The sequence below is a fragment of the Miscanthus floridulus genome, chromosome 2 (genome assembly GCF_019320115.1).
Source record: "Miscanthus floridulus cultivar M001 chromosome 2, ASM1932011v1, whole genome shotgun sequence".
Taxonomy (NCBI): domain Eukaryota; kingdom Viridiplantae; phylum Streptophyta; class Magnoliopsida; order Poales; family Poaceae; genus Miscanthus; species Miscanthus floridulus.
The window spans coordinates 20,248,678-20,276,510 of NC_089581.1; the positions used below are offsets into that span (position 1 = coordinate 20,248,678).

General features: G+C 50.0%; 1 protein-coding gene across 4 annotated transcripts; it reads left to right on the forward strand.

Annotated features, from left to right (window-relative positions):
- Positions 1-3,531: 3,531 nt before the first annotated feature.
- Positions 3,532-27,833, forward strand: LOC136538139 (homeobox protein knotted-1-like 7). Of its 4 annotated transcripts, none has more exons than XM_066530118.1 (5): positions 3,532-3,868; positions 3,988-4,227; positions 4,311-4,461; positions 26,867-27,123; positions 27,306-27,833. In XM_066530118.1, exons 1-5 carry the CDS (start codon positions 3,572-3,574, stop codon positions 27,555-27,557), a joined length of 1,197 nt encoding a protein of 398 aa, XP_066386215.1. In that variant the 5' UTR covers positions 3,532-3,571; the 3' UTR covers positions 27,558-27,833. The 4 variants fall into 4 exon arrangements, with proteins under 4 accessions (XP_066386215.1, XP_066386214.1, XP_066386217.1 ...); XM_066530117.1 differs by having other exon boundaries at positions 3,534-3,868; positions 26,864-27,123; XM_066530120.1 differs by having other exon boundaries at positions 3,534-3,868; positions 3,988-4,113.

Below are 27,833 nucleotides of genomic sequence, written 5' to 3' on the forward strand. Positions count from 1 at the left end.
CAAGCGCCACGCCCAGCCGCAAACGCGAAAAAAACCGAGCCATGCAGCCAAAACGCAAGGCCACGCAGCAAATAGTGCCATGCAAAATCAAGCTAAAAAAAGGCGTCAATCGAGTTTCGAACTCGAGTCGCTGGACTTACGCCTCGATGCACTAACCGTCCGAGCTAAGGAACTTTCTCGTATGAAATGCACCCTTAACCCTATTTAATAGAGACAGATAGAAAAAAATATTCCCTAATTAATCACTTTTTGGTAAGAATAATCATGTTCTAAACGACTTCAAAGTCCTCTACGGAAGGAGTACATTATTGGTAAATCGATGTTGTCGGAAGCGGATCTCTCTGGTTTGGTAGTGTGGTCCGGCCTCTGGTTTGGTAGCTAGTGTGGTGCGACGTGCGGTGCAACGGCAGGAGAAGAGTTCGGTGCAGAATTGAATGACCTGTGTTCAAGTCTACTAGCGTGGTAACTGTTACTAGTGGTGGGTAATTCTATTACCCGATGTTTAGTGACTAATTTGGTCGTCTTTTATGAACCGATAGCTAAAAAGGACTAGATCGTAACAGTTATGGATTGATAGGGTGTCACAAGCTGATGAAAATATAAGGCTACGTTCGGCTGCTCTAATAAGTTGGTTTAATATTTTTCTCCTCTAATAAATTAATCGTACAAATTAGCACAGATGGTTTAGGGTATATTTAGATTCTAAAAAATTTTGCGCAGTACCCGTCATATCGAATCTTACGGCACATGCATGGAGTACTAAATGTAGACGAAAAAAAACTAATTGCACAGTTAGGTGAGAAATCGCGAGACGAAACTTTTGAACCTAATTAGTCTATAATTAGACACTAATTATCAAATACAAACGAAAGTGACACATTAGCCAATAGACTCAGGAACACAAGATGGTAGACCGTACCGTGGAAGTTGAGAAAATCTATTGAGGAAACGAACGCGGCCTATGCCATAGCCCTATATCTTATTACGCTATAGGTTTTATTGAGTGAGGCCTTTGACAAGAAATGCAGATCTGTTGAACTACTGTTAAAGTATATACAAAGTATCCAAGGCCTTATTTAGATTGCCTCAAAATTCCAAGTTTTTTCACTCTCTCTTCATCACATCAATTTTTAGACGCATGCATGGAACATTGTACATTTTGATTGTAAATCACGAGACGAATCTTTTGAGCCTAGTTAGTCCATGATTGGACAAAGTTTGTCAAATACAAACGAAACGTGCTACAGTGTCTAGATTACAAAAATTTGCAATCTAAACAATACCCAAATATCAACGGGCTGCTATAGTAGAATAAGATCGGTTACCGTAGTACTCTCTCTGTTGCTGTTTCTTTTTAAGTGTCATTATATAGTATTTGTGCTAATCAAATTATTTTAAGTTTGAGGTTTGTAAAAAATATTAACAATATTTGTATGTTACATTAAGGTTATTATGAAATAGATTTTAACGATCTATATCTAATGATACTAATTATATACCATAAATATTAATATATTCTTGTATATATTTAATCAAAATTAAATACATTTGACTTCTCATAAAGAAAAGTGAGAACGGTAGTTGAAAACGATGAAGGGAGTCTGCAAGGTCATTGACAATCATTTCTACTAGGAAGATCAGTGAGGAGGGGGGTTGCTCTTTGTTTATCTCAGTGAGAGAAAGAAGCATGACTAGATATAAAGACAACATTATGTTTGATTCTCGTGGCCATATGTATTTTTTATTCTTTTTTAAAAAAATAAAGAACCAGAGACATCACGATACAAAACAATCTATAATTTAGAACGATTTATTTTCTACGAATGGAAGATAAAACATAAACAAATTAACAGTAAAACTCAGTCGAGAAAAACACCATGGAAAACCCAAATATCTCATAGGCTTGCACACTGCATGGTAGTCTCTCCACATAAAAACAATTTAGCTTTCTTCTAAGATAAATTATTTTAAAATTGACTAAGTTTGTAAAAAGAACATCAGTGCTTATGATATGAAATAAATACTATTCGATTCATCATGGAATTTGTCTGATATCATAAATGTTGACCCTTGCTCAAAGTTTAGATAGTTTGATTTAAGAGAAAACAAAACTTATATTTTTTTGAAAGTGATTTTATACCATGTATGATAAAGCACAAGGTATTTTCTTTAAATAATACTCCATCTGTTACAAATTACAAGTTATTTTAGCTTTCTTAAGTACATAACTTTTATTATGCACCTAAATATAGAACAAAAGCTACGTAAATAAAAAAAATTAAAATGACTTATAATCCTATACTCTTATAAAGCCAAACCCCACTAGCAATTTTTCTTGACATGCAAGGTGTCCACCTCAACAGTCCACTATCACTTGCAATTAAAGTTCACTAGCACAAGTAATTATGATATCCACGGCGAGACACATCATCTAATAACATGCATTTAGTTGTCCACATTAGCGTGACACGCTATCCACTAACATTAGTTTATAATAGTTAATCTCTTCCTAAGAACTATACAAATAGTTAAACTTAACTCCAAATCAGTAGTTCCGCGGCAACGCGCAGGGTGTTCTTAGAAAATCAGAGTAGAAGATTTCTTATCTCACAGACATCATGTAACAAGGATGTACCATATCACAATTATTACAAAGGGATAGCATACCTCTAAACAATAAAACATGTACTTCCTTTATTTCAAAATAACTGTACATCTTATTTTTCAATGAGTCAAATCTTTTTTAGTTCAACTATATATATAAGAAAATACTAGTGTTTATACTGCATAATAGCTATTATTATGCACTATATTTTTTTAATAAATATTAAGAGATATAAATATTATTAATATTTTTTTATAATTCTAGCTATTGCTATAGCTACAGAGGGAGCAGAGAAAGACCAGCGTATCCAACTGCTAGTCTGCTACAAATAGTCATTTTGAAGGTCCAAACAGGCCGTGGCGCTGTCAGCACGTCCAAAACACAGCAATCACACCCGTGCATACATACACTGCTCAAGTCGACAGCACGCGTAAGCCAGCACACATTTGAGACAGCCAACGGCTAGTCTCTCTCCGGCTTTTTGCCCGATTTGACGTCCGACATGACGGCCACCAGACCTCGCCTCTCCTTTCTTTTCCTACTTCACACCCCTACCCTACGCAGCTACGCTAGCTCTATGCGATCTCATCTCGAATCGCACGTCCACAGTGTGGACCTCACGTTCCTTTCCGTCTCCACTGTTCCTGTTCCCCTCCTATTCTCATTATTTATCCCCAAATTCCTCTTTAGCCATTGTTTAGTTAGAATTTAGGGTTACGGTAGCACCTTCGTTTTTATTTAATAATTAATGTTTAAATATGGATTAATTAGGCTTAAAATATTTATCTCGCAATTTTCCACAAGTACGGACCGTAAATATTCGATGTGATAGATACTGTAGCATTTTTTGAGATTTTAGATGGAACTACACAAGGGCTTACTGTACTGTGGTACTGCAAAAGATCTCAAAGCCGAAGCAAAATCTCTCATGCTTGCCCTAGCTAGCTAGCTAGCTAATTACTGACGATGGAGGATCTCTCGGATCTTGGAGGTCGTGGCCACCTGGGTGCTGCCAGGCGGCCCGCGGCGCCATCATTTCCGTCCTCTTCTAAAGTCTCCGTGCAAGTCTACACCGTCCCAAGCAGCTCAACTGCCGGCGGTGAAGCAGCCCGAGCTCAAGGAGGTGTTGCACCAATGATCCATGCGTCGTCTAGCGTCAGTGGCCATGGCGGCCGCGCTGCTGATCTAGACCCCATCAAGGCCAAGATCGTCTCCCACCCTCGTTACCACCGCCTGCTCGCCGCCTTCTTGGACTGCCACAAGGCACACGACCCGATCGATGTCCCTTCAATTTTCACGCGCGTGCACGTGTTCATTCCTGTTGCATCGTGCTGCTGCTGTCCTTCGTATTCACTCCTGTTGCATGTGTTCATGTTACTCAGGTCGGCTGCCCGCCGGAAGCTGCCGAGGAGATCGCGGCGGCGGCGCGGGAGCGCGAGGCGTGGCAGCGTGCAGCCGTGGGCGACGCGCACAATACAAGGCCGGACCCGGAGCTCGACCAGTTCATGGTGGAGTACCAAACATGCATGCATGCTTGTACACGAGATGAGACAGATGACACACTCTCGTCGTCCCTGGGATCATGCATATGGCCTCATATGAGGATCCGGGATCTTGAAGAAGCTAATAGCTAGCTAGTGTTATTCGGTTAAATATAATATATGTTTGGCGTTTGATATGTGAAAGTTTTGTATTGTGACATCAGGAGTCTTACTGCGAGCTGCTTGTTGCGTGGAAGGAGGAGCTGACCCGGCCGCTCCGGGAGGCCAAGGAGTTCCTGACGACGGTGGAGTTGCAGCTCAACTCCATTACCAACACCGGGTCACCCATGGGAGCTCTCATCTCTTCAGCTGCAGGTGATGATTAACCTTCAGCCTACCCGTTAACTGTCTAAATCCATCAGTCATTCACCGGTTAAGTTCATATTAATTACCTTGTCATCTCAGTAAAATAGTCACCACAGTAGCCGTAGATTAACAGATTTTCCTTTTTTTATCGGGAATATAGCCCATTTTTTATTAAGAGGAGTAATTACACGACGCAGCTATGAGAGAATCTTCATAGCACAGATTATAAACCACTAAAGCTTGTGATCAGTGACCTGGAATGCATAAGAAAGAAGAAAAGGAAAGAGAGAGCGACTGCCCTCGACATCAAGACCTACAACTGAACTTGTAAATAAAGAAACAACACAAAAGATGCATGTAAGATAGATAAAGCCTTGGTGGCAAAGCATCCACCGAGAGGAGTAACCAGCAGCAACGGCGGCAAAGCATCTGTCAGCGAGAACCAAGCGACGACGGCAGCAAAGCATTCGCCAAGAATTTGGCCCGCACACACTCGGTAGGCAAAGCATCCGCCAACATATTTTCCTTTTCTTTTCACGAAGCGAATAGATTGTCCGAGTGTTTGTTCTTGTGACGACTAGTACTAATACATGCCTAGCTAGGTAAGCTGTCGACAGAATATCGTCGGCAGTCCTCCGAGGGGTATCCCACGAAGGTAGATTGATCGACAGATATGCGTGTAACCGAGAACAAGAAGGCAACAGAGACACGAGTTAGACAGGTTCAGGCCGTCAGTATAACGTAATACCCTACTCCTGTGGTCTGTTGGATTGTATTGGCTATCGTATGATATTGCATGTGTTTGGAGGGGGTCCCTGCCCGCCTTATATAGTCTGGAGGGTAGGGTTACAAGTCGGTTAGATCTAGAAGATAACCGGAAAGTAATAACAGATTACAGGAATCATGGGATCATACGTATCCTAACAGATCTCGTAGTATCTTCGAGATATCTTCTCGGTGCCTTGCAGGAGACGCCGATTAGCGTCATGCCCCCACAAGGCTTCATCTTGTGGGCTGGGCCGCCCCTGGGGGCGCAGCCCATGTGGTCCGCCGTGGGTATCCGGGGTCGTGCCCCCCACAGCTAGTCCCCGAGCGCCTTGTTTTCATTATGCAACGCCGTCTTGAGTTTGTCCGAGCAGGTGCGAACAAAGCCGAGCAGTCAAACTCATGATCCGACCACCGTTATGAGTTGCCGAGCAGTTGTGAGCCATCGCCGAGCAGCGTGAACCGTCGCCGAGGAGCGTGACCCATGTACGGCTTGCCATAAGGATGTAAGGAGCTGAAGTTCAGTATCAAAAATTTCTTCGCAGTGGACCAAGTGTGTCACTTAGAGTCCGACCACGAGAAAGGGAGATAATCTTCTTCAGCTTCAAGAGGCGCGGAGTCTTGCAAATTAAAGCAAACACACTCACCGCAAGGTGAAGTGTGCCCACTTAGTCCCTGAGCCTGACAGTAGGTGACGTAGTCACGTGGTGTCAGGGTTCAAAGTAGGAGAAAAGTAGAAGACCAGGCGAGCAGGCAGCCAGTTTCCGGGCGTAACCTCGAGATGAGAAAAACACATTCACCGCTAGATAAAATGTGCTCACTTAGTCCCTGAGCCTGACAGTAGGTGACGTAGTCACATGGTGTTAGGGTCAGAAACAACAGTCATCAGAAAAAGTCCCCAATGCGGTGAGGATCCAAATCGTATTGCTGACGGCTCCCCGAGCCACAAGTGAAAATTTTGGAGAAAACAAATCGCGGAGAAAATACCGGAGTAATGGCTGTACAGTAGTAATTACAGAGCCGTAAAAGATGGCAGAGAAGTCGGTGAATATTCGGTGAGCAGTAACAAATTACGGCGATAAATGGGCGATACGGGCTGTAGTTGCGCGAAAGCCCAGTTAACGGCCCACCACGCTATTGCGGAGAATTCGGAGTGGCACAAATCGTGGGGTGAAGTGTAGCCACTTAGTCCCCGAGCCTGCTGGAAGATGAAGAATGAATCTTGTAGTAGAAACAAAGAAACGAAGTCTGAAAGCTTGTCGACATCATCTGATATGCGCGTAACAAGACCCCAGACGTGTTGCCCAAGATCAGCACCCTGATCCGAACAGCATGGAGCAGCTTGATAACACACCGATAAGACGTACAAAATCCGACCACCAAGGGAGTCCTCAGCTTAGCTGGCGGTGCTTCCACGAACAATCCGAACACTGAGGAGTCCTTAGCGTAGCTGGCGATTTTCGAGCATCGAGGTGTCCCCGGCGCAGCTGGCGATATACGAGCACCGAGGAGTCCCTGACGCAGCTGGTGATATCCGAGCACCAAGAAGTTCTCGATGTAGCTGGCGATGTCCGAGCACTGAGGAGTCCCCGGCGTAGCTAGCGATGTCTGAGCATCGAGGAGTCTGGTCAACTGGTCGGCGATGAAGTGAGCATTGAGTAGAAGCGACCGGCGAACAATCCGATCAACTAGTCGGTGACGAAGTCCATGAACCCACACCCAGCGGTCCAACCAGTTGATCGGTGGAGAAGTCTGAGCACCAGGTGGTCCGATCACCTGGACGATGATCCTGCAATACAAATATGTAAAACGAGTAGTGCACTATATAAAAATATATGAACTCCGCAGAAGAATCAGCAATGATGATGAAATAACGTATGCAGCTCGGCGATCAGTTGATGTGAACACTTAGTGTTATTCTGAAGATTTATTTATATTTAACATAAACCGCCCAACCAGTTAGTGTGTAGCTGAGTCTTTAGTCCTAGCTAGCCCATTAACCATAACGCGGAGCGCGGAGCCCGTGTGCGTGTTGGAAGAACAAAGCGTCGCTAAGGAACCGCTGTTGATCACCCATAACGTAGAGGGCAGACACTCGTGCACGTGTAGGGAGAAGCCGGAGACATGGCTGTCTCTGGGGACATCCGAGCATCAACATGACTGTTCAGGGGTTAGGAAAATCGTTTGCAGTGCAAACATGGAGAAAACAGCTCGGAGAAACATTATGGCAATATACGAAGATTGGAGAATATTTAGAAAGCGTGACCTAGCTGTAGATAGAAGGTCAGGTCGGCGGCGTATGGCGTTATCTAGTCGTCGACGCGGGCAGCTCGCTTAGCGGCTCACTTGATTGCTGGAACGAAGTTGATCTCGTGTTGGAGTAGGACGAACGTAGTCAGAGTTTGGCGGTGTCAATCCGTGTACGAAACGCCATGGTTGTCGAAGGATGTCGATGTGGTCAGCTGAGTTGCCGCGAAGGATGTTGATCTTGAGTTACGCCATCTGGTTCGACAGGGATCAGCGCGCACGAGCCCCACGGTGGGCGCCAACTGTCGACGAAATCTGGTCGGCGAGAGGATGGACCTCTCCAGCCTAGTCGGCGAGTTTGCCTCGTAGGGCATCTTGATAAATGGCGGCAACGTTGGTGAGCCCAAAGGGTAGGGCCGTAACCCTTGGAGTTTCCTCCGATAGATCTAAACCGGAGGGTGGTCGGCGTTGAACCAGAGTGGTCAGAGCCGAATCCGCGATGGAGAGGCATTCGGTGAGCTTCTGGCCGACCTGATCGATGGATGCGATTAGATCATCGTTGTTGATTTTTCTCCTCTGGTGGTGCTTCCGAGATTGGATCTGCAGTCACAGGTGTTGGGGTTATCGGCGCAGTATTGATCTGCACCAGCTCGATGAGCTCTCCGACTCCATCAACGTTGATGATCTACGAGATCGATCCGACCGTGAAGATCTGTCCGGGCTGTGGGAGGGACAAAGAGCCTGCAGAACGTACCATCTTGTTCGATATAGAAATAGTACGCACACCCCTACCTGGCGCGCCAATTGTCGACAGAATATCGTCGGCGATCCTTCGAGGGGTATCCCACGAGGTAGATTGATCGGCAGAGATGCTTGTAATCGAGAACAAGAAGGCAATAGAGATGTCAGGGACTTAATACCGGGGTACCCAATGAGGAGGAATTAATAACAATCGAACGTTGACGCTTCCGGTCAGACAAGAACGCTACTACACTTCTTACCCGAACGACGGAAGATTGGTTCCGCCTCGCCCGACCCACAAGGGCTAAGATTCCGCCTCGCCCGACGTCTGCGGGCAAACTCCGCCTCGCCCGACGGCTGAGGGCTAGCTCCGTCTCGTCCGACGTCTGAGGGTAGGCCCCGCCTCGCTCGACGGCTGAGGGCTAGCTCTGCCTCGCCCGACGTCCGAGGGCAGGCTCCGCCTCGCCTGATGGCTGAGGACAGGCCCCGCCTCGCCCGACGTCTGAGCGCTGGCTCCGCCTCGCTCGACAACTGCACCCTACTCCTTCGTAAAGACGAGCACATGGTACAACAGGACATTCGAGTCAACCGCAGTACCGAGGGCCATGCCCTGCATGCCTGTAGGAAGGTACTGGCAGGATACGACGGGACGGGTGCTTTAGGCCCTTTTCGACCTGACAGAGCCCGAATAGTGTTGTAGGCGTCGACTTTTGTCCCATAGTGTTGTAGGCGAATCCATCAGCCCTCGGACGCGGATACTAATACAAGCATACGGCAACCATTATGATCCAAGACAGAACTCACATCATCTACAGTGATGGACGTATAGTCATTTCCCCGTTTACTCCTCGAAGGGTCACAGCTCGGCTCTCTGGCATGCCGCACCGTCCGCCGGTGTAGTATGGGACGCACCCACTTGCTAAAAGAGGCCAGGGCATGGCCCTATGAGGATCGGCGAACTCGTCATCCCTGACACGGTCTGCCATGTTAGCAGGGCAGGCACAGGGGAAAAGAAAGACCCGGCTCCCTCGAAGGACCTTCTCTACCTTTGGGTTTTTTCTCTTTTTTCCATCTGCAACCCCTGCTCCCCCCTTGGTTTATAAAAGGGTGGGCAGGGCACCCCACTAAGGGGACCGATCGTTCTGAGACATAAGACGATGAATCAATTCCACACACAACACACAACTAAGCAGCAACCAAGCTCTTAGCGTCCTTTTGACATTTCCATCAAAGACTTGGGATCCGTCCCTCTCTCGACCGTTTGTACCCCCTACTATGAACCTTTTTTGGTACTAATAACACGAGCAGCAGCAAACTAGACGTAGGGATATTCTGTCCGAACCAGTATAAACCTTGTGTCCTTTAGTATACCATCTGAGCCTAACGTGCAATAATTATAAATTTACTAGTTGGTTTTTGTTCAAAACACCGACAGTTTGCACACTAGGTAGGGGCCTTTGCGCGTTCCAAATCAAGCCTCGGATGGCTAGCCACGCAATCAGCTGGGTCCTGGGCGCACACGTGTGTTTCGGTGACCTGGACTTCATCATCATGGTGGGAGGGGAGTTGGCGTTGGCCCACGTCGCCATCCAGTCTCTCCCCTCTGTCAGCTTCAACTACGGGAGGCTTGAGAGCCAGCCCGACGTCTCCCTTGGACCCCAGCCATCCAGGGAGGACCCGCGCCGCCTCACCCTCTCTCCGGAACACTCCGCACGGGGCGCCCCGACGGCGCTTCCGTTCGGTCTCCGCAATGCCGCGACGACCGTTAGCCACCTTGTGGCACAACGCACGATCCCATCCCCCGCGAACAATGAGTTCGTGGGGATGATCGAAAGCATCACAGAATCCCTCCACGGCCTCCTCACGGAGGGCCGGGGTCGGACTTTGGCTTTGACTCCAGCAGGGGGAGCCATCACACCTCCCTGGAATATTTCATGGCGGGTACCCCCGAGGGACATGTCGAAACCGTCTCCGCGGATAAGGTTACCCCGGTAGGCAACCTCGGCGACGGAACCGAAGGGGAGACAGTGGCCCCACCTCACGTAGGGGTGGAGCAGCTGAGAGCCCGAAAGCGGGAGATAAACGAAGCTGGACAATAGCTTGTTCGGAAGTACACGGAGGTCGATCGAGAGATCGAACGCCGCGGTGACATTGTGCGCGCACGCATCGTGGCCCGTGACGTGAACCGAAGTATCATCGCCGACGATGACACCCTTCCTCACTTCACTCGGGTGAGCCAGAACATCGCCGCCGCAACGGCCTTGCTCCATTGCCTTCCAGAGGCCACAACGCACGAGGATTGTCTGGCCCACCGCGAAATTCACACGCTACTTGAGCGTGTGGCGGCACAGCAGGTGGAGAGCTCGTTGTCTCGGTGACGCGAGCTTGACACCAGCCAGCGTACGCCCTCGGTGCGCCCCGCTAGGGACGCATCAGTCCACCAAGCACCACAAGGCGGCAGGAAGCACGCCGTGATCCCGATACATCAACGTCTCGGCCACAACCGCGACGCACACAGCACCCTCAATGCCTGCAGACGCACCTACAGCGACCCAAGGGAAGGAGCCCGGCACGGCTATCATCCTCGATGCGGTGGACGCTACGATAGCGGCGAGGACCGGAGCCCGAGCGTTGGCCTGCCAGGGCCTTAGGCCTTCAGCCGGCACATCCTCAACGCTGCATTCCCGTCAAGGTATCGACCATCTACCAATATCCCTAAATACTCTGGGGAGACAAACCCTGGACTTTGGCTTGAAGACTATCGGCTTGCCTATTAAGCCGGTGGTGCGGATAATGATGACTTCATTATTCGCAACCTTTCACTATTCTTAGCCGATTCGGCACGAGCGTGGTTAGAACACCTGTCGTCCAACGCAATCTAGAGTTGGGCGGATCTGAACGAGATCTTTGTGGGAAACTTCCAGTGCTCGTACAAGCGCACTGGGAACCCATGGGACCTCAAGAACTACCGTCAAAAGGCTGGTGAGACCCTTCGCGGGTACATCCGGCGCTTTTCCCGGCAGAGCAACGAGTTCCCTAACATCGCCGACGCTGACGTGATAGGAGCCTTCCTGTCCAGGACGATCTGCGAGTCCTTGGTTCATAAGCTGGGACGCAAGGGCTCGCGAACCACCAAGGAACTCCTAGACATCGCCACCAGCCACGCCTTAGGAGAAGAGGCGGTCGGAGCGATCTTCGATCGCCTCGAGGGCAAGGCAAGGTGGGACAAGGGTGCCGGCGAAGGCACCTCCAATCGTTCTGTCAAAAGGAAGAATAAGAAGCAACAACGCGAGGACTCGCTTGTGGTCACTGTTGGCCGCAAGGGTGGTCGGAAGCCCATGGAGGGCACTCCGAACCACTTCAAAAAAATGCTCTAGGGGCCGTGCCCGAACCACCGTTGAGCATCTGCTCAAGGACTGCAGCCTCATGCGGCGGTTCTTGTCCGGAGGCTGCAACAAAGGGAAGCAGGGGAAGGAACCTGCCCCCACTACGGACGACGCCGATGAGAAGGACGACGGCTTTCCAACGCCGAACGGCTGCCTCATGATCTTCGGAGGATCAGTGGCCTATGACTCCAAACGTCGTCAGAAGGTTGCACACCGCCAAGTCTACACGGCCCAACCGACCACACCTCTCTTCCTCCGACGGTCGGAGTTCGCCATAACTTTCGATCGGACCGACCATCCGGATACTGTCCCACACCGGGGAAGATATCCGCTTGTGGTCGACCCAATCGTCGGTCCAAAGCGACTCACCAAAGTACTGATGGACGGAGGCAGTGGCCTCAACATCATGTACGCCAAGACGCTCGACGTGGTGGGCGTCGACCGGACGCGCCTTCGCCCAACCCGAGCGCCTTTTCACGGCATCGTGCCCAGGAAGCAGGCCATGCCACTTGGGCAGATCGATCTGCCCGTTACCTTTGGGGATCAGTTCAATTACAGGACTGAGACTCTCACCTTCGAGGTGGTTGGGTTCTCCGGAACCTTCCACGCCATCCTGAGACGTCCATGCTACGCCAAGTTCATGGCCGTCCCCAACTATACATACCTCAAGATGAAGATGTCGGGCCCTCACGGGGTCGTCACCGTCAGCACCTCTTTCCAGCGCGCCTACGAGTGCGAGGTCGAGTGCTGTGGCCACGCCACGGCAATCATCGCCTCCGGGGAACTCACCGCTCTCAGGGAGGAGGTCGCCAAAGAAGCGCCCGATGCGAAGAAATCGACCGGGTCGTTCGAATCGACAGAGGGCTCCAAGGGGGTCCTCATAGATCCCAGCAGCTCCGAGGGTAAAACGGTACGCGTTGGTACCATGCTTTCCTTCGAATAGGAAAGCGCGTTCGTTGACTTCCTCCGCGGCAACAAAGATATCTTTGCTTGGAAACCCTCGGATATGCCAGGCATTCCAAGGGAGGTCGTTGAGCATGCCTTGAAGATCCATCCAGACTCCAGGCCGGTGAAGCAATGCTTGCGTCGCTTCGACGAGGAGAAACACAATGCCATCGGCGAAGAAATAGCCAAACTCTCAGCGGCCGGATTCATCAGGGAAGTACACCACCCAAAGTGGTTAGCTAATCCCATTCTTGTACGAAAGAAGAGTGGGAAATGAAGGATGTGTGTTAACTATACGGGCCTCAACAAGGCCTGCCCAAAGGATCCGTTCCATTTGCCATGCATAGACTATATAGTCGACTCTACCTCGGGGTGTGAAATCCTCTACTTCCTTGATGCGTACTCCAGCTACCATCAAATCACGATGAAAGAGTCCGACCAGTTCACGACTTCTTTCATCACCCCCTTCGGATCGTTCCGCTATGTCTCAATGTTGTTCGGTCTGAAGAACGCTGGGGCTACGTACCAGTGTTGTATGCTCATATGTTTCGGAGACCTCATCGGGCGAACCGTTGAGGCCTACGTTGACGACATTGTGGTTAAGTCCAAGCGGGCTGACCATCTCGTTGCCGATCTTGAGCAAACCTTTGCGAAACTTCGAGCGAATGGCATCAAACTCAATCCCGAAAAATATGTTGTCGGGGTCCCGAGAGGCATGCTGCTCGGCTTCATCGTCTCTGAGCATGGCATCGAAACCAACCGAGGCATGCTGCTCGGCTTCATCGTCTCTGGCGTGGCATCAAAATCAACCCGGAGAAGATTGTTCATTTTTTGCACAAATTCATCGCTTACAAAGTGATTTCATCACGAAAAGGACTGATGTATTCATAAACACAAAAGACCGTTTATTTGGGGGCTCCCCCACAAACTTATTCGATTACAGTTTCTGACCAAGTTCTACTATGGCTACTACTACGGTCGCCGCGCCACGCTCTCCATCGGCGACGTCCTACCGCTCCGCGGCGTCCTCGAGGGCGCCGTCATTTGCAAACGTCGAGCACCACGTCAGCGACTATGATGACTTTGCCAGGGCGTCTAGGGACTACGCCATCGTGATCAGCCACAACCCTGACAATTGCACCTCTGCCGGGGCGTCCAAGGACTACGCCATCATGATCAGCTGCAACCCTGACAACGGCGTCGGGACGGGGGCGTTTCCCGCCGAAGAAAGGCCGCCACGAACGACGGCAAAATCGACGACGCTCGGCACCCTCCAGTGCACCTCCTCCTTCGGCGGAAACGGCCCCTTCTCGGCAAAGGCGGCCGACACCATCTCATCTACGTTGGATGACCTCCAGCTCGACATCGCACTCCGAATTCACCAACGGATCTGTGAGTTCTCCTTTCCCTCGCATTACCCTCTCTCACTTAGGAATCACCGCGGCATACGAACACGCTCGGCGAGAAGGAGAAAGGAGGAGAGGTAGCGGCTCAGGAGCAGGCGAAGGAATGGGACGAGAGCTCCCCCCCTCCCTATTTAAGGAAGAAGCGCAACAACTGCGGCAAGGCGAAAGGTTGAGACGAAAAACTCTCTTTTTCCCCTATTCAATCTGAGGGGACGCGCCTAGACCGACGGGACGCTCTCTGGTCGACGAGACGTCGCCTGCTCAAACTAAACGTTGCCTAGGCATGGCCCACCACTACCGCGCGCCGGGCGCGAGAATCAGGGCGCACCCGCATGCAGGCGACTCCCCGCTTCCCTAGGCAGGACCATGGAATGACCCGACGATGGAACCCCCGTCCAGGGGGCCCAACGGGCCTCCTGGGTCGATTGGACGGCCCAAGTAAAAAGACGCACAAACGACTGCTGAAAGATAAGCACCTCTGTCTACTCACTTTCCATGTTAATTTGACTACCAAGCTTCCGACCCCAGCAACGGCAGAGGCACGAACATCGCTCGGGGGCTGCCGAGAGTGTCTACTTGTTTAGACATCCTCATCGCCTGACCCCTCCTTACGTTTAAAAACCAGAGACATGGGGTGTGGGTGTAAAACTTTGAGTAAAACTAGACGAACCGCTAGACCCTACGCCCCGGCAGCTATGGTGTTTTTGTTCACCAGCATAATCGAATTCACAGTTCCCCGTACCCCAAACTTTTGCATCCGCCTTCTCGAGAAGGGTTCGGAGGGGTCCGCCTGCAGAACCTCCTTCAAGGAGAAGCTGTCAGGTCGCTTAAAGTCAATCGAACGGCTCGAATCGCCACGAGAGACGGAAAACAAAAAATTGCGCTACTCGTGCAGGTCACGCCGGCCCCATCGCGAACGTCGGACTCGAACCCCGCATGAGCATGTCTGGTAAGAGCCTCTCGTCGCTCATACCGCCAAGGTAACACTACGGACCCCCGCTCTCGTTTTAATTAAATCGTATGTTAAACCCATGCATCCAAACGTTGCATATGCGATCGTCGCATCTCAACGCTTCGTGTCACGTCGCGAAGCGGCAGTCTACTCATTCGATCTGAGCGGCAAATGACTGAGGTTCAAAGGTTGGCCTGCGAAGGGCTCGAGGCCGCCTCGTGTCAAACAGAGCCAGGGGAGAAAAGCCAAGATGAGCCTCAGCGGTCTTACCCGACCTCGCTCGGAAGCGGACAGGGACATCTCGATCTTTCTCGTTCGATTATAATCTCGAGCCAAACCCACAGAATCTCCATCGAGGAGAGGCCAACGGGCCGCCTAAGCCTATCGAACGACTCAGGTGAGGGCTCTACCGACCCCATCAGTGAATGATGGACCCGGATTCCACACGAACATACCCGTTAGCGAGCTCATTGAGCGTGACACTCGAGCCGTCGAGGCAAGTGTCGTCAACTCAGCCCCTCCGGTTGCGGAAACCGAGGACGGGGTGACGCGCGAAACACGGCCGACCCCTATCGGACCCTAAGGGGCTCGGGGCTCGAGCCGCTCGATCCAAGATCGAGAGACCGAGGTTCGAAGGCTGACCCGCGAAGGGTCCGAGGCCGCCTCGCGTCAAACAAGAGCCAGACAAGAAAACGGAGATGAGCCTCAGCGGCCTTTGCCCAACCTGCATTGAGGCGAATAGGGTCATCTCAACCTTCTAGTTCAATCCAGCCTTTAGCCGAGCCCATATAATCCCCATTGAGGGAGAATCTGTTGGAAGGCAAGTCAAGGAGCAACGGAACGCCACCCGAGGGCTTTGCCGACCCAGTCGCAAAGCAACGGGATTGGATCCCGTTCGAACATCCCCGTTAGCGAGCTCATCAGGCACGTCACTCGAGTCGTCGAGGCAAATGACGTCGCCTCAACCCCTCTAGTTGTGGAAACCGCGGACGGGGCGACATTCACAAAACAAGCCGACCCTTGACCGAACCCCCACCACGCGCGGGGGCTCGGGAAAGGCCGGGCCAACAATGAGACCAAACGCATGGTCATGGGACGATCGCCAAAATCCTAAGTAATGGGTACGTGCAAATACAAGAGTAAGTTCGCTGCCTTCGCTTCGGTCTCCAGTAACATCCCGCCCCAGCGACTGCAAGGGGTCGGATCTCACTCGGGGGCGGATAAAGGTATAAATACCTTCCCATTTTTTGAAACAGTCGTTGCGTCAGATCCCTTCCTCGCGTTAAGGTTAGCGGCAAGGTTTGTGGGAACATATAAACGAGCATGCCTGGTAAGACTGCAAAAAACCCACGCCCCGACGGCTACGGTAAATTTGCTCACCAGCACAATCGAAATTTCCCCTTATACACCTCGGGCCTTATGGTCTTAACGAACGGAAGGGTCGGATCGCATAAACTTTTTTTCTCAAATTGCAAAAGGGAAAAAAGTAAGCTCGGGAAAGGCCAGGCCAACAATGAGACCAAACGCATGGTCATGGGACGATCGCCAAAATCCTAAGTAATGGGTACGTGCAAATACAAGAGTAAGTTCGCTGCCTTCGCTTCGGTCTCCAGTAACATCCCGCCCCAGCGACCGCAAGGGGTCGGATCTTACTCGGGGGCGGATAAAGGTATAAATACCTTCCCGTTTTTTGAAACAGTCGTTGCGTCAGATCCCTTCCTCGCGTTAAGGTTAGCGGCAAGGTTTGTGGGAACATATAAACGAGCATGCCAGGTAAGACTGCAAAAAACCCACGCCCCGACGGCTACGGTAACTTTGCTCACCAGCACAATCGAAATTTCCCCTTATACACCTCGGGCCTTATGGTCTTAACGAACGGAAGGGCCGGATCGCATAAACTTTTTTTCTCAAATTGCAAAAGGGAAAAAAGTAAGCTCAAACGAACAAAACAAAATTGCAAAACGAAATTACGAATCTGTTTTCAGACACAAAAGTACAATCACTTGTCCACATATTATAGATAAATATTTATCAAACTTTTTCAACTAACTACTTCCTCGAAGGGAGAACTATGTCCTTCAGCCTGTTCAACAGGATTTCGCGCAACGGGAGTCACCGCCATCTCAATCGCATCCAGCTCGGAGTTTTCGTAGCCAGGCGCTAAGCCGAGGCTCATTACCTCCAAGTTAACTTCCTGATCATAATGAGAGCGGGCAACAACAAAGGCTTGGGTGATCCTGGCGTGAAAGGCGTTCTCCTCAAGCTGGCTCACCTGTGCCGTAATATCCACGGCACGGGCCGCAAGTGAGCTGGTTTCCTCCGGCCGCGCCACCCCCAGGTCATTGAAGACCACCCCGACGGCGGCAAGCAGAAGATCGTGCTCATCACTCTCGGCCTGAAGAGTCCCCCGCACCTTGGCAAGCTTCGTGCCCAGCCCGGCAGAGATGCTCTTGGCCTCCAGCCTTTGGGTCACCGTGGCTCCATGATCCGCCCGGAGGGAGTTGACCACCTGACGCGCCTCGTCACGCTCTCAGATGGCCTGGTCTCGCTCCTCGCGGATTGTGCCATGCTCCGAGCATAGTCTTTCTGTGGTCTGGCGCAGCTCATCTCGCTCCCTACGCAGCCGGGCGATGATCTCGACATCCTGATTCGCCCTCACCTGTAGGGCCGCGGACCTTTCCTTGGCTTCTAGCTTGAGGTTCTGCTCCCTCTCCAGCTCTTCCAGGAGCTCCATGGCCCGCTGGCTGGCCTCGGCATCCTTCTGGAGCAGCTCGTCCCGCTCCTTTCGGACCTCGGCGGCCGCCTCCTCGTCGACAGATTCTAGAACATCCCATGGATCTCCTCCGCGTCTCGACGCACCTCGGCTTCCCGTTGTTGGGCGGCAGCAAGCTGGGCGTTCACATCTCCGCATAGCCGGGCCTCCTTGATGAGGCGGTTCCATTCCACCTTTTGCTCGTGAAGGAACCGGGACTTCTCCTGGCAACGAGCAATGAGGCACTGAAAAAAAGACCAGTGTCAAAAATATAAAAATACAGGAAGAAAGAAAAAAACGAGAAGATCAAGCGGATACCTATCCATTGGGAACAATGACGTCATGCAGGACGCCTCGGGCCTGGTTTAGGACATCCATCATCGTCGAGATCCCTTCGTCAAGACTCCTCCGCTCTATGCTCTCGGTAGCATCGTCGAGCGAGAAAAGAGTCGAAGTTGGATCTCGGGGATCCATCCACTAGAGCGGTAGCTCGCCCCGCGCGGGCGAGCGGCTACCCCCCCCCCCCCCCGACATTAAGGCCGAGGGCGACCTCCCGCTGGTCCTCTCCACCATCGCCACGGCGCCCGAGGACCCTCCGGCCGTGTCCCCCGCCGTTCGGCCCGCCTCAAGCTCCGTCGCCTGGGCCGCCGGAGGCGCGGATTGCGTCGCCCCCTCGGACACCACCGTGGCTGCGTCCGGCTGCTCCTGGCGTAGCGCAGTCGCGGCTACCTTCGCTTGCGACGCCGGGGCCTCGAATTGCGGCGCCGCGCCCACCACAGGAGGCGCCACAAGCGTAGGCGGCAGCTCCATCCGCTCCAACATAAGCGGCGGATTCACCTCCGTCGTCGTCTGCTCGGCGACCCCCGAGGGCGCTTCTTCAGCCCCGGCACCTGCTTGACCCGTCGAGGGCACGGGCGCCACCGCTGACGGCGCCTGACCGACCGACAAGACCGCAACATCGGCTCCACTCCTGCCCGAAATAGGGAGCGGCGTCGGGCGACGGCACCCGCTCTGCATGAAGATCAACACTCTTCTTGGGCGCCAGCGCCAAAGAACAGCCCCGTCGCAAGAGTCTGCAAGAGGTAAAACGCATAAGGTCACACTAAAAAATAGAAAGGCAGAAAAACAGGAAAAACAGAGGAATCAGAGACTTACGTTGGCACTGTTGGGCGGTAGGAAGGTTTGGGGGACGAACCCCTAGATTCCTGCTCCAACTCGTCTGGGCAGGACCGTTTTGAGCCTGCCCCCTGCTCCCGGGCAGGGGGGTCGTCTCGCTTGTCTTCGAGGGCATGGCGGCGGAGCCACCCCTTCTGTCGGCACCTCGGGCGCGGCGGCAGATCCGCCCGCCCCTATCAACTCGTGCGGCGCGGCGACAGATCTGCCTCCCCCCATCCACCGGTCCTCCGCCGGCACCCCGGGTGTGGCGGCTGATCCGCCCGCTCCCACCGGTCCTGAGGATGGGCCGATGGTTTGGCCCGTCTACGCCGGCCTCACAGACTCACTTCCCCTCGCATGGAACGGGAAGGGTCCCTGCGTGGGCAAGCGGGTGCCTATCAGCGTATCCTCGCTCTCCAGGACATCCCACTCCACATCGGCTACCACCTCGTCAAGCTCCTCGTCATCGTCATCATCGTCGTCATCACTGCCTGTCTCCTCTCCTCGTTCCATGCTTGCTGCTTCCGTAGCATCTTCTTCCTCTCAAGCTCCCTCATCTTTCTATCCCACTCGGCCGCGGTGCGATTCGCTGTCGCCAGGATCTGGTCCTTTGGCAGCGGAGCCGGGTTATCCCCGAAGACGAGTCTCTTCGACTGGTCCCGCTATCCCGAGGTCAGCGTCAAGGGGTCAAAAATTCAAGTGAAAAGGTGGCATGAGAAAAGAGAACTTACGAAGTTGATGAACCCCGGTTCCGGACGCATTGGGGGATGCCCGGCACCGGATACACGAAATCAAGGACAACGCCGGCGTTCTTCTTCGAAGGCTCCATCGCCTCCTTGATGTGCTGTGGCACTTCGGTGTGAGGGAGCACCTCGTTGACAAGTGTCGTCCCCTCGAGCGACACCCTGGGCACCATTAGGTGTAGGGAAAGCGCGCGGCTCATCAGCGGCGCCACCCTCCGCGTATGGTAGGCGCCGACGATCCCCGATTCCTTCACGCCCCTCTCCTTTAGAATTTGGAGGGTGGCGAGATGGTCCTTAATCCTCTTCTTGTCTTTGTCCGGGACACCCCACTTCCACGACCCCAGGACCTCTTCGATGATGCGCTCGGAGAACACTAGCAAGGGGGCGACAACGTCGTCCTTGACATAAAACCAAAGCGAATGCCACCCCTTGTTGGAGGTCGACAAATGCATCGATAGGTATTCGTTAACCCGGTTGTTGCAGAGATGAATGCTGGCACATCCCGTCGACACGCTCAGCTCTTGCTTCCCAATCCGCTTCTTCGACAGGTTAACGGCGAAGAGATACCGCCACAGGTCGAAGTGGGGACTAATCCTCAGAAACCCCTCACACAGGGCGACGAACGCCGCAATGTGCTGGACCCCATTGGGAGTAAGGTGCTGCAACTCCACCTGGTAGTAATCAAACAGCCCCCGAAGGAACTTGCGAGCAGGTATGGCGAATTCCCGCTCGTGGAAGTGAGCGAAGGACACGACATACCCTTCAGGCGGCGACGGTTCGTCGTCATCACTGGGCAGCCGCCACTCCTCGGCGACGGTCAGCGAGCAAAGGAGGCCACGGCGAACGAGGCCCTCCAGGCGCTGAGGGGTGATGTTGGATCTGCATCACGGCTCCATCGAAACGATTGAGAGGGGGGCGGATTCGAGCTTGACGGTGGCTGCGATGTGGATGCGAGCTTGATGGCGGCTGCGATGCGAGTGCGGGAGGCTCAGGCGATTGGCGGCGGAGGTTGTTGATGCGAAGGCGAGAAGGCAAAGTACGGAACCCTGGGGGCGAACCCCTCGATTTTATAGGGGCGACGGATGCGAGAAGGGCAACCGCCCGCCTAGGTCTCCGAGCCTGCCACGATACACTACCGCGTCACGTCGCGGGATATGCGCCCGCGATCCCTATCCTTTTCCACCAAAATCGCACTGGAAGTTTCGCCTTCCCCAGGCAGACCAGGACCCTTTTCCCACAGATGGGATACGGGTCAAAAAGCTTTTCTCCAGCCTCCCTAGGCCTAGGAGTTCAAGGGCCGGCCCAACAGTCTCGACGGCCGTCCCAACGAGGGATGGGCCCACGAGCGGCTAGAACTCAGGCACACAAGCCTCAAGGAAACCTCGATGCGCAATCAAGTCCCAACCAGGCTAACCCTGGACGAATCCCCGCGAACGGGATACCAGGGTTCCCTTTAAACTGTCCAGTTGACAAAACCAAATCTCACAACTATACCCACGAATGGTCCGAAATTACCCTCCAGGCGATTCTATCCGAATCATCCGGGGGCTCGGGGGGCTACACCCGACGGGCGAGCGCACCCTCTGGCAAGTCAAAATACCCCCTGGACGATTCTATCCGAATCATCCAAGGGCTCGGGGGCTACTGTCAGGGACCTAATACCAGGGTACCCAATGAGGAATTAATAACCATCGAACGTTGACGCTTCCGGTCAGACAAGAACGCTACTACACTTCTTGCCCGAACGACGGAAGATTGGTTCCGCCTCACCCGACCCCCAAGGGCTAAGATTCCGCCTCGCCCGATGGCTGAGGGCTAGCTCCACCTCGTCCGACGTCCGAAGGGCAGGCTCCGCCTCGCCCGACGTCTGAGGGTAGACTCCGCCTCGTCCGACGGCTGAGGGCTAGCTCCGCCTCGCCCGACGTCTGAGGGCGGGCCCCGCCTCGCCCGACGTCTGAGGGCTCGCTCCGTCTCGCCCGACGTCCGACGGCAGGCCCCGCCTCGCCCGACGGCTGAGGGCTAGCTCCGCCTCGCCCGACGTCCGAGGGCAGGCTCCGCCTCGCTCGACGGCTGAGGACAGGCCCCGCCTCGCCCGACGACTGCACCCTGCTCCTTCATAATGACGAGCATAGGGTACGACAGGACATTCGAGTCAACCGTAGTACCGTGGACCATGCCCTGCATGCATGCAGGAAGGTACTGTCAGGATACGATGGGACGGGTGCTTTAGGCCCTTTTCAACTTGACAGAGCCCGAACAGTGTTGTAGGCGCTGACTTTTGTCCCACAGTGTTGTAGGCGCCGCCATCAGTCCTCGGACGCGGATACTAACACAAGCATACGACAACCACTACGATCCAAGACAGAACTCACATCATCTACAGTGGTGGACGTATAGTCACTTCCCCGTCTACTCCTTGAAGGGTCACAGCTCGGCTCTCTGGCATGCCGCACCGTCCGTCGGTGTAGTATGGGACGCACCCACTTGCTAAAAGAGGCAAGGCCACGACCCTATGAGGATCGGCGAACACGCCATCCCTGACACGGTCTGCCATGTTAGCAGGGCAGGCACAGGGGAAAAGGAAGACCCGACTCCCTCGAAGGACCTTCTCTACCTTTGGTTGTTTCCTCTTTCTCCCATCTGTAACCCCTGCTCCCCCCCTTGATCTATAAAAGGGAGGGCAGGGCATCCCACTAAGGGGACCGATCGTTCTGAGACATAAGACGACGAATCAATTCCACACACAACACACAGCCAAGCAGCAACCGAGCTCTTGGCATCCTCTCGACCTTTCCATGAAAGACTTGGGATCCGTCCCTTTATCGACCGTTTGTACCCCCTGCTACAAACTTTTTTCGGTACTAATAACACGAGTAACAGCAAACTAGACGTAGGGACATTCTGCCCGAACCAGTATAAACCTTGTGTCCTTTAGTACACCATTCGAGCCTAACGCGCAACAATTATAAATTTACTATTTGATGTTTGTTTAAAACACCGACAAGAGACACACGAGTTAGACAGGTTCAGGTAGTCAGTATGACGTAATACCCTACTACTGTGGTATGTTGGATTGTATTGGCTATCGTATGATATTACGTGTGTTTGGAGGGGGTCCCCGCCCGCCTTATATAGTCCGGAGGTAGGGTTACAAGTCGGTTAGATCTAGGAGATAACCGAAAAGTAATAACAGATTACATGAATCATGGGATCATACGTATCCTAACAGATCTCGTAGTATCTTCAAGATATCTTCCCGGTGCCTTGCGGTAGACGTCAAGTAGCGTCGTGCCCCGCAAGGCTTCATCTCGTGGGCTGGTCCACCCCTGGGGGCGCAACCCATGTGGTCCGCCGTGGGTATCCAGTATCGTGCCCCCCACACTAGCACAAAGTTTTTTTTTCATATTGCTAACAAAGCGATACTCCTGGTACAAAGTATATACGGCCATGTTCGTTTCGTTGAAACCCTGTTCAATTCACTGAAATTTAGCTTATGCTGATATTTATACTGATTTGCTGTAACAGCGTTCGCTGAAAAGTATCGCTGAAGTAGCGGTGCAGAACAGGGCCACTAACATAAGCTACGTTATGCGTTTCTCTAAGTCACGACGCTCCCGAGTTCAGAAAGAAAAAAATGTCAAGACGCTCCCGTAACGATCAGAATGGAGTACGTATGTGTCAATCTGTTGCCTAGGTTATGTGACACTATATCTTGGAGTACTCCCTCAGGCAAAAAAAATCATTCTCATTTTTTGAGTACATAAATCTTAAATTTAACCAAATTAGATGATTTCTATGAATACTAGAATATATTTTTATAATAAATTTATTTAGGGATACAAATGTTCACAGTGTTTTCTAGTTTAACTTAGTGCAAAGCTACAATGGTATTCTTCTCGAGATGGAGGCAGCATTTGCTATTTACTCCTACCAATCTCTTAGGGTGCAGCAGTACTACTCCTTCCATTCAAAATGAAAATAATCTTATGTTTGATTTAACATATATAAAAGTACTAACACTTACTCCCTCTGTCCCTAAATATCTATTATTTTTGTTTCCCAAGAAATAACTTTAACTAAATATATATTAAAAATATTAATATTTATGGTACATAATTAGTATCATTGGAAAGGTCTTTAAATCTAATTTTTTAATAAATTTATTTAGAGATACAAATATTGCACATATTTTCTATAAATCGAGTCAAACTTGTAGCATGCACACCATCAACGACAGTTATTTTAGGACGAAGAGAGTATGTTCCGTAATCAGTATCATTATACATATAATGAAATTTATTTTATAATAAATATATTTTTAAAGGTACAAATATCAATATATTTTTTTAAAAGATAGTTAAATTTTAGAGTTTGATTTCTCTAGAAATGATATTTTTATTTTTCGGAGTAATTCGGACGGAGGAGTACTTCCTAGCGTACCAAAGTTGATGAACAGGGCATCACTAGAATACATGCTAGCTATATATAGGCTATGTATAGTCTTGCGCACATGTCTGGTTTCATATACTGGTCCTGACGTTAAAGTTTTGCTTTTTTCTGATTATAAACGTGAAGAAGCTGGCTGCCCTTTGGGGCAAATCCTGTGCATGGATTGTTACTGGGACTTGACAGTAGTGCTATTTAACTTGAGTGTCCAAATAACTGTTCTTCACTCTTAAAAAGGTCAAAAGAGCAGCTCATGCAACCGGTGGATTTTTATCTTCGCTAGATAGTTAGGATAAAATCATCTAATTAATTTGATGACCTAGGTCATCAGATAGAATAATGAAACAAGTGCATCATCAAAAACTAAAGAGAGAGATGACATATAGGATTTTTCCCCATATGTGACCCTTTTGAACAAAGGATCCGCCATCCTAAAATTCTACAAAATTCTTAAGGAATAGCTCAATCAATTGGAATTTTAGAGGAAATCTAACATGATGCCCAATCTCTTGAAAACTTCCTTTATATTTATGTCTTCTCTTTCTAATTCATGTGTTTCTCCTGTTCTATATTCAAATTCTTTATTTGAAACTTTCATGCGTTTGCAATTCCTCTGCTGTATCCAAATCTTTGTAAAGACTACGAATGACATGAACTCTCAAATCCTGATTTTTTTCTATTCCTATATTTTAGATGTTCTATGTTCTAGAGACTCAACTTTTCTTTGTTTTACAAGTGTGTGCCGGGCATTAAGGCTCAACATACAAGATCTCAGCGTCTCTTGTCCCACTGTTATTTGACATGTTAACAAATCTAGTCATGTAGGGCGATTACTAGGTGCATAATAATATTTTTGAAATTTGAATGGGAAACAACGAAGCACTAACATGGTTATATAAGTAACAAAGGACCTTTATTCTGATTTCATTTTTTATCAATTACAGTTGTACTATATACATAAATAATATAAATAACTTGTTTGTATTGCTTAGCTTGTTTAGTGTAAAATCAGCCTCGGTACATGGCAATAATGCAGGCTGGATTGTTGGGACCTCTTGTTGGAATCTATATCTATATATCTATAAAAGCAAACCCATTTTTCAATCTTATTAAGTATCACAACATCCTCCCACTAAGTACAGTTACTTTTCCCCAGGGGCAATTCTAGCCAAAAAGATCATCGGGATCATCAAGGTTAACTTCATTACATAACATAGATTTTTTTTAATTTATAACAGAAACACGGCTACATTCGTCCCTGCCTGATGGAAGCAATCCACATCATTTCCGACTAAGTGCCACATCATCCCCCATAAATATATGTACTATTTTCAATCTGTCAACATATAAGGCATCCACACCATACTATATTTGTTTGGCCATCCCATCCTCCTATAATTCACTATAATATCTATTAGATTTTTCTATTAGCTTGCCTAGTTTTGACCAAATCCGATGCAATAACACGTAGGTCTATCCCATACATGCAACATCTTATTTTTAAGGTCTCGCGGCAACACGTGGGTGTTCTTCTAGTATTGTTAGAAACATAACCATGTAAGCTGATCTTCCAACTTAGGATATCTCATAAACAAGGAAATTAGTATATTCAAATTAATTAATGCATATGTGCCAATGATTCTTACAAGTCTAACTAGGATTATATTACTTCTAATAACGTTTTATTTTCCAAAAAGGTTTCAGAGTTCAACATAACACCTATATATGCCTCCATTTTAACTCGGCAGCTGAGAAAGAAGCAAGCTACTCTTATGGTGAACTTATTGATGGGAGGGGCTTTCTGTGTATAGTAAAGAACGATATTCTAAGCAATTTATTGGAAAGTATTACTGACTAAACTTGACTGAGCATCTGCAGTGTAGTCGTTTGTATCATGCATTCTACAGAAGGCCAGTTACAAAGAGATCAAGTTGATGTGCTGGTGTCTGACTAGGCATGTTTGGTTTGTGATAACTAATTAAGTTCGGCATAAAACTTTACCAAAGGTTAGTCTTGCCACACTTTTGTGGCAATTTTTTCTAACCTTAGGAAAAATTTGGCAAAAAAAATGTTTCCATGACAGGTGGACCAGACAGAGTTCTTATTAGGCAAGGTGAAATTGTTTCTGCCTAATCTTAAATATAATGTGCCAAATGCATGCCCTTAAGGCCTAGCCAACAAGTCTACTATACAAGCTATATATAATTATATATACACGTGTGCGTGTTTGTAATGCTTGTTAGGCACTACCATGGGGAGCATCCCCAATAGCGTAGTTACTTAATATTATAGTATTATCTGTAAGAAATATACATGCCACTAATAGATAGCACAATAGATTGATATTAGATGACATGTCCAATGACCTAAACTACATACTGCTAGTTCTCCTAATTTTCTATGGGTTCAAGTCATAAAGTTTATTTAGATCCATGTTGGGAAATGTGACATGTGAATAGAGTATGTACTATCCCTCGCGATCCGTTTCAAGTTGTAATTCATTTTGACTTTTTTAGTACATCAATTTTGCCATGTATCTAGATATAACGTATGTCTAGATGCATAGTAAAAACTTTTTTTTGGAGAACAAAGATACATAGCAACAATCCAACAACTATGTACCAGAAAAGTCAAAGCGACTTTAACTAGAGCTAGGGATAGTCAACTTGTATCTCTACTCTCTCCTCAATAGTTCTCTGTGAGGCATAGGCAAAAAAGACTGATGTAAACATTTGTGCCACTGTTCTTAGTGTTTGTGTTAATTCGCTCATTGATGCATTAATGCCACTGTAATCATTCCGCCAGTGCCTTTGATTATTGTACATGTGAGTCCTAAACCTAAGTAAATGCCATTTAACATTTGGCTGTACCAGAAGGTGAAACTGGAGTAGATATGTCCGACGATGACCAAGAAGAAGGCAGCGGCGGCATGGAGGCAGAAGCAGCGCTTGGCATCGACCCTTGCTCCGATGACAAGGAGCTCAAGAAGCAGCTCCTCAGGAAATACAGCGGGTGTTTGGGCAACCTGAGAAAGGAGCTGTCCAAGAAGAGGAAGAAAGGCAAGCTCCCCAAGGAGGCCCGGCAGAAGCTGCTCAGCTGGTGGGAGCTGCACTATCGATGGCCCTACCCCTCGGTACGCATACGCAATTACACAGGCACACATATATAGCTAAATGGTTGCATGCATGCAGCATGCATGGAAATTCCGAGCCACGCTATATACTACTCGTGTGCACATACATATATGGGGGTGAGATGGATGATGGAGCGACGGTACCGCGGTGCCGCGCCATTGTTGCATGCATGCATGTGCAGGAAATGGAGAAGATCGCACTGGCGGAGTCGACGGGGCTGGAGCAGAAGCAGATCAACAACTGGTTCATCAACCAGCGGAAGCGGCACTGGAAGCCGTCGGAGGAGATGCAGTTCGCGGTCATGGATGGGTTCCACCCGGCGCCGGCGAACGCCACCGCGCTCTTCGTCGACGCACGCCTCGTGGGAGCAACGCCGGCGATGTTCTATGCCCGGCCGGATCATGGGGCTCATCATGGCCTCTGGCACAATTGATTAAGCCACGCTACCATGCTGTATTGCAGTGTGCGCCTGCAACCTGCATGCCGCAGCTTAGTAGCCTATAAATATGAAGGATATTTGACTGAACTGAAGATCAAGGAAGACACACCTGCTACTACATTAAATACTGTACCGCCGAGAAACTTTACATGTCATGGACAGCAAACAGTGTACCTCCTTAGTGTTACAGGTTTGCAGCATTTTGCATATGTAATTCTCGTTAAGTTAATTTCTGATGGATCAGTTATGATTAAGACTTAATAAGTAAAA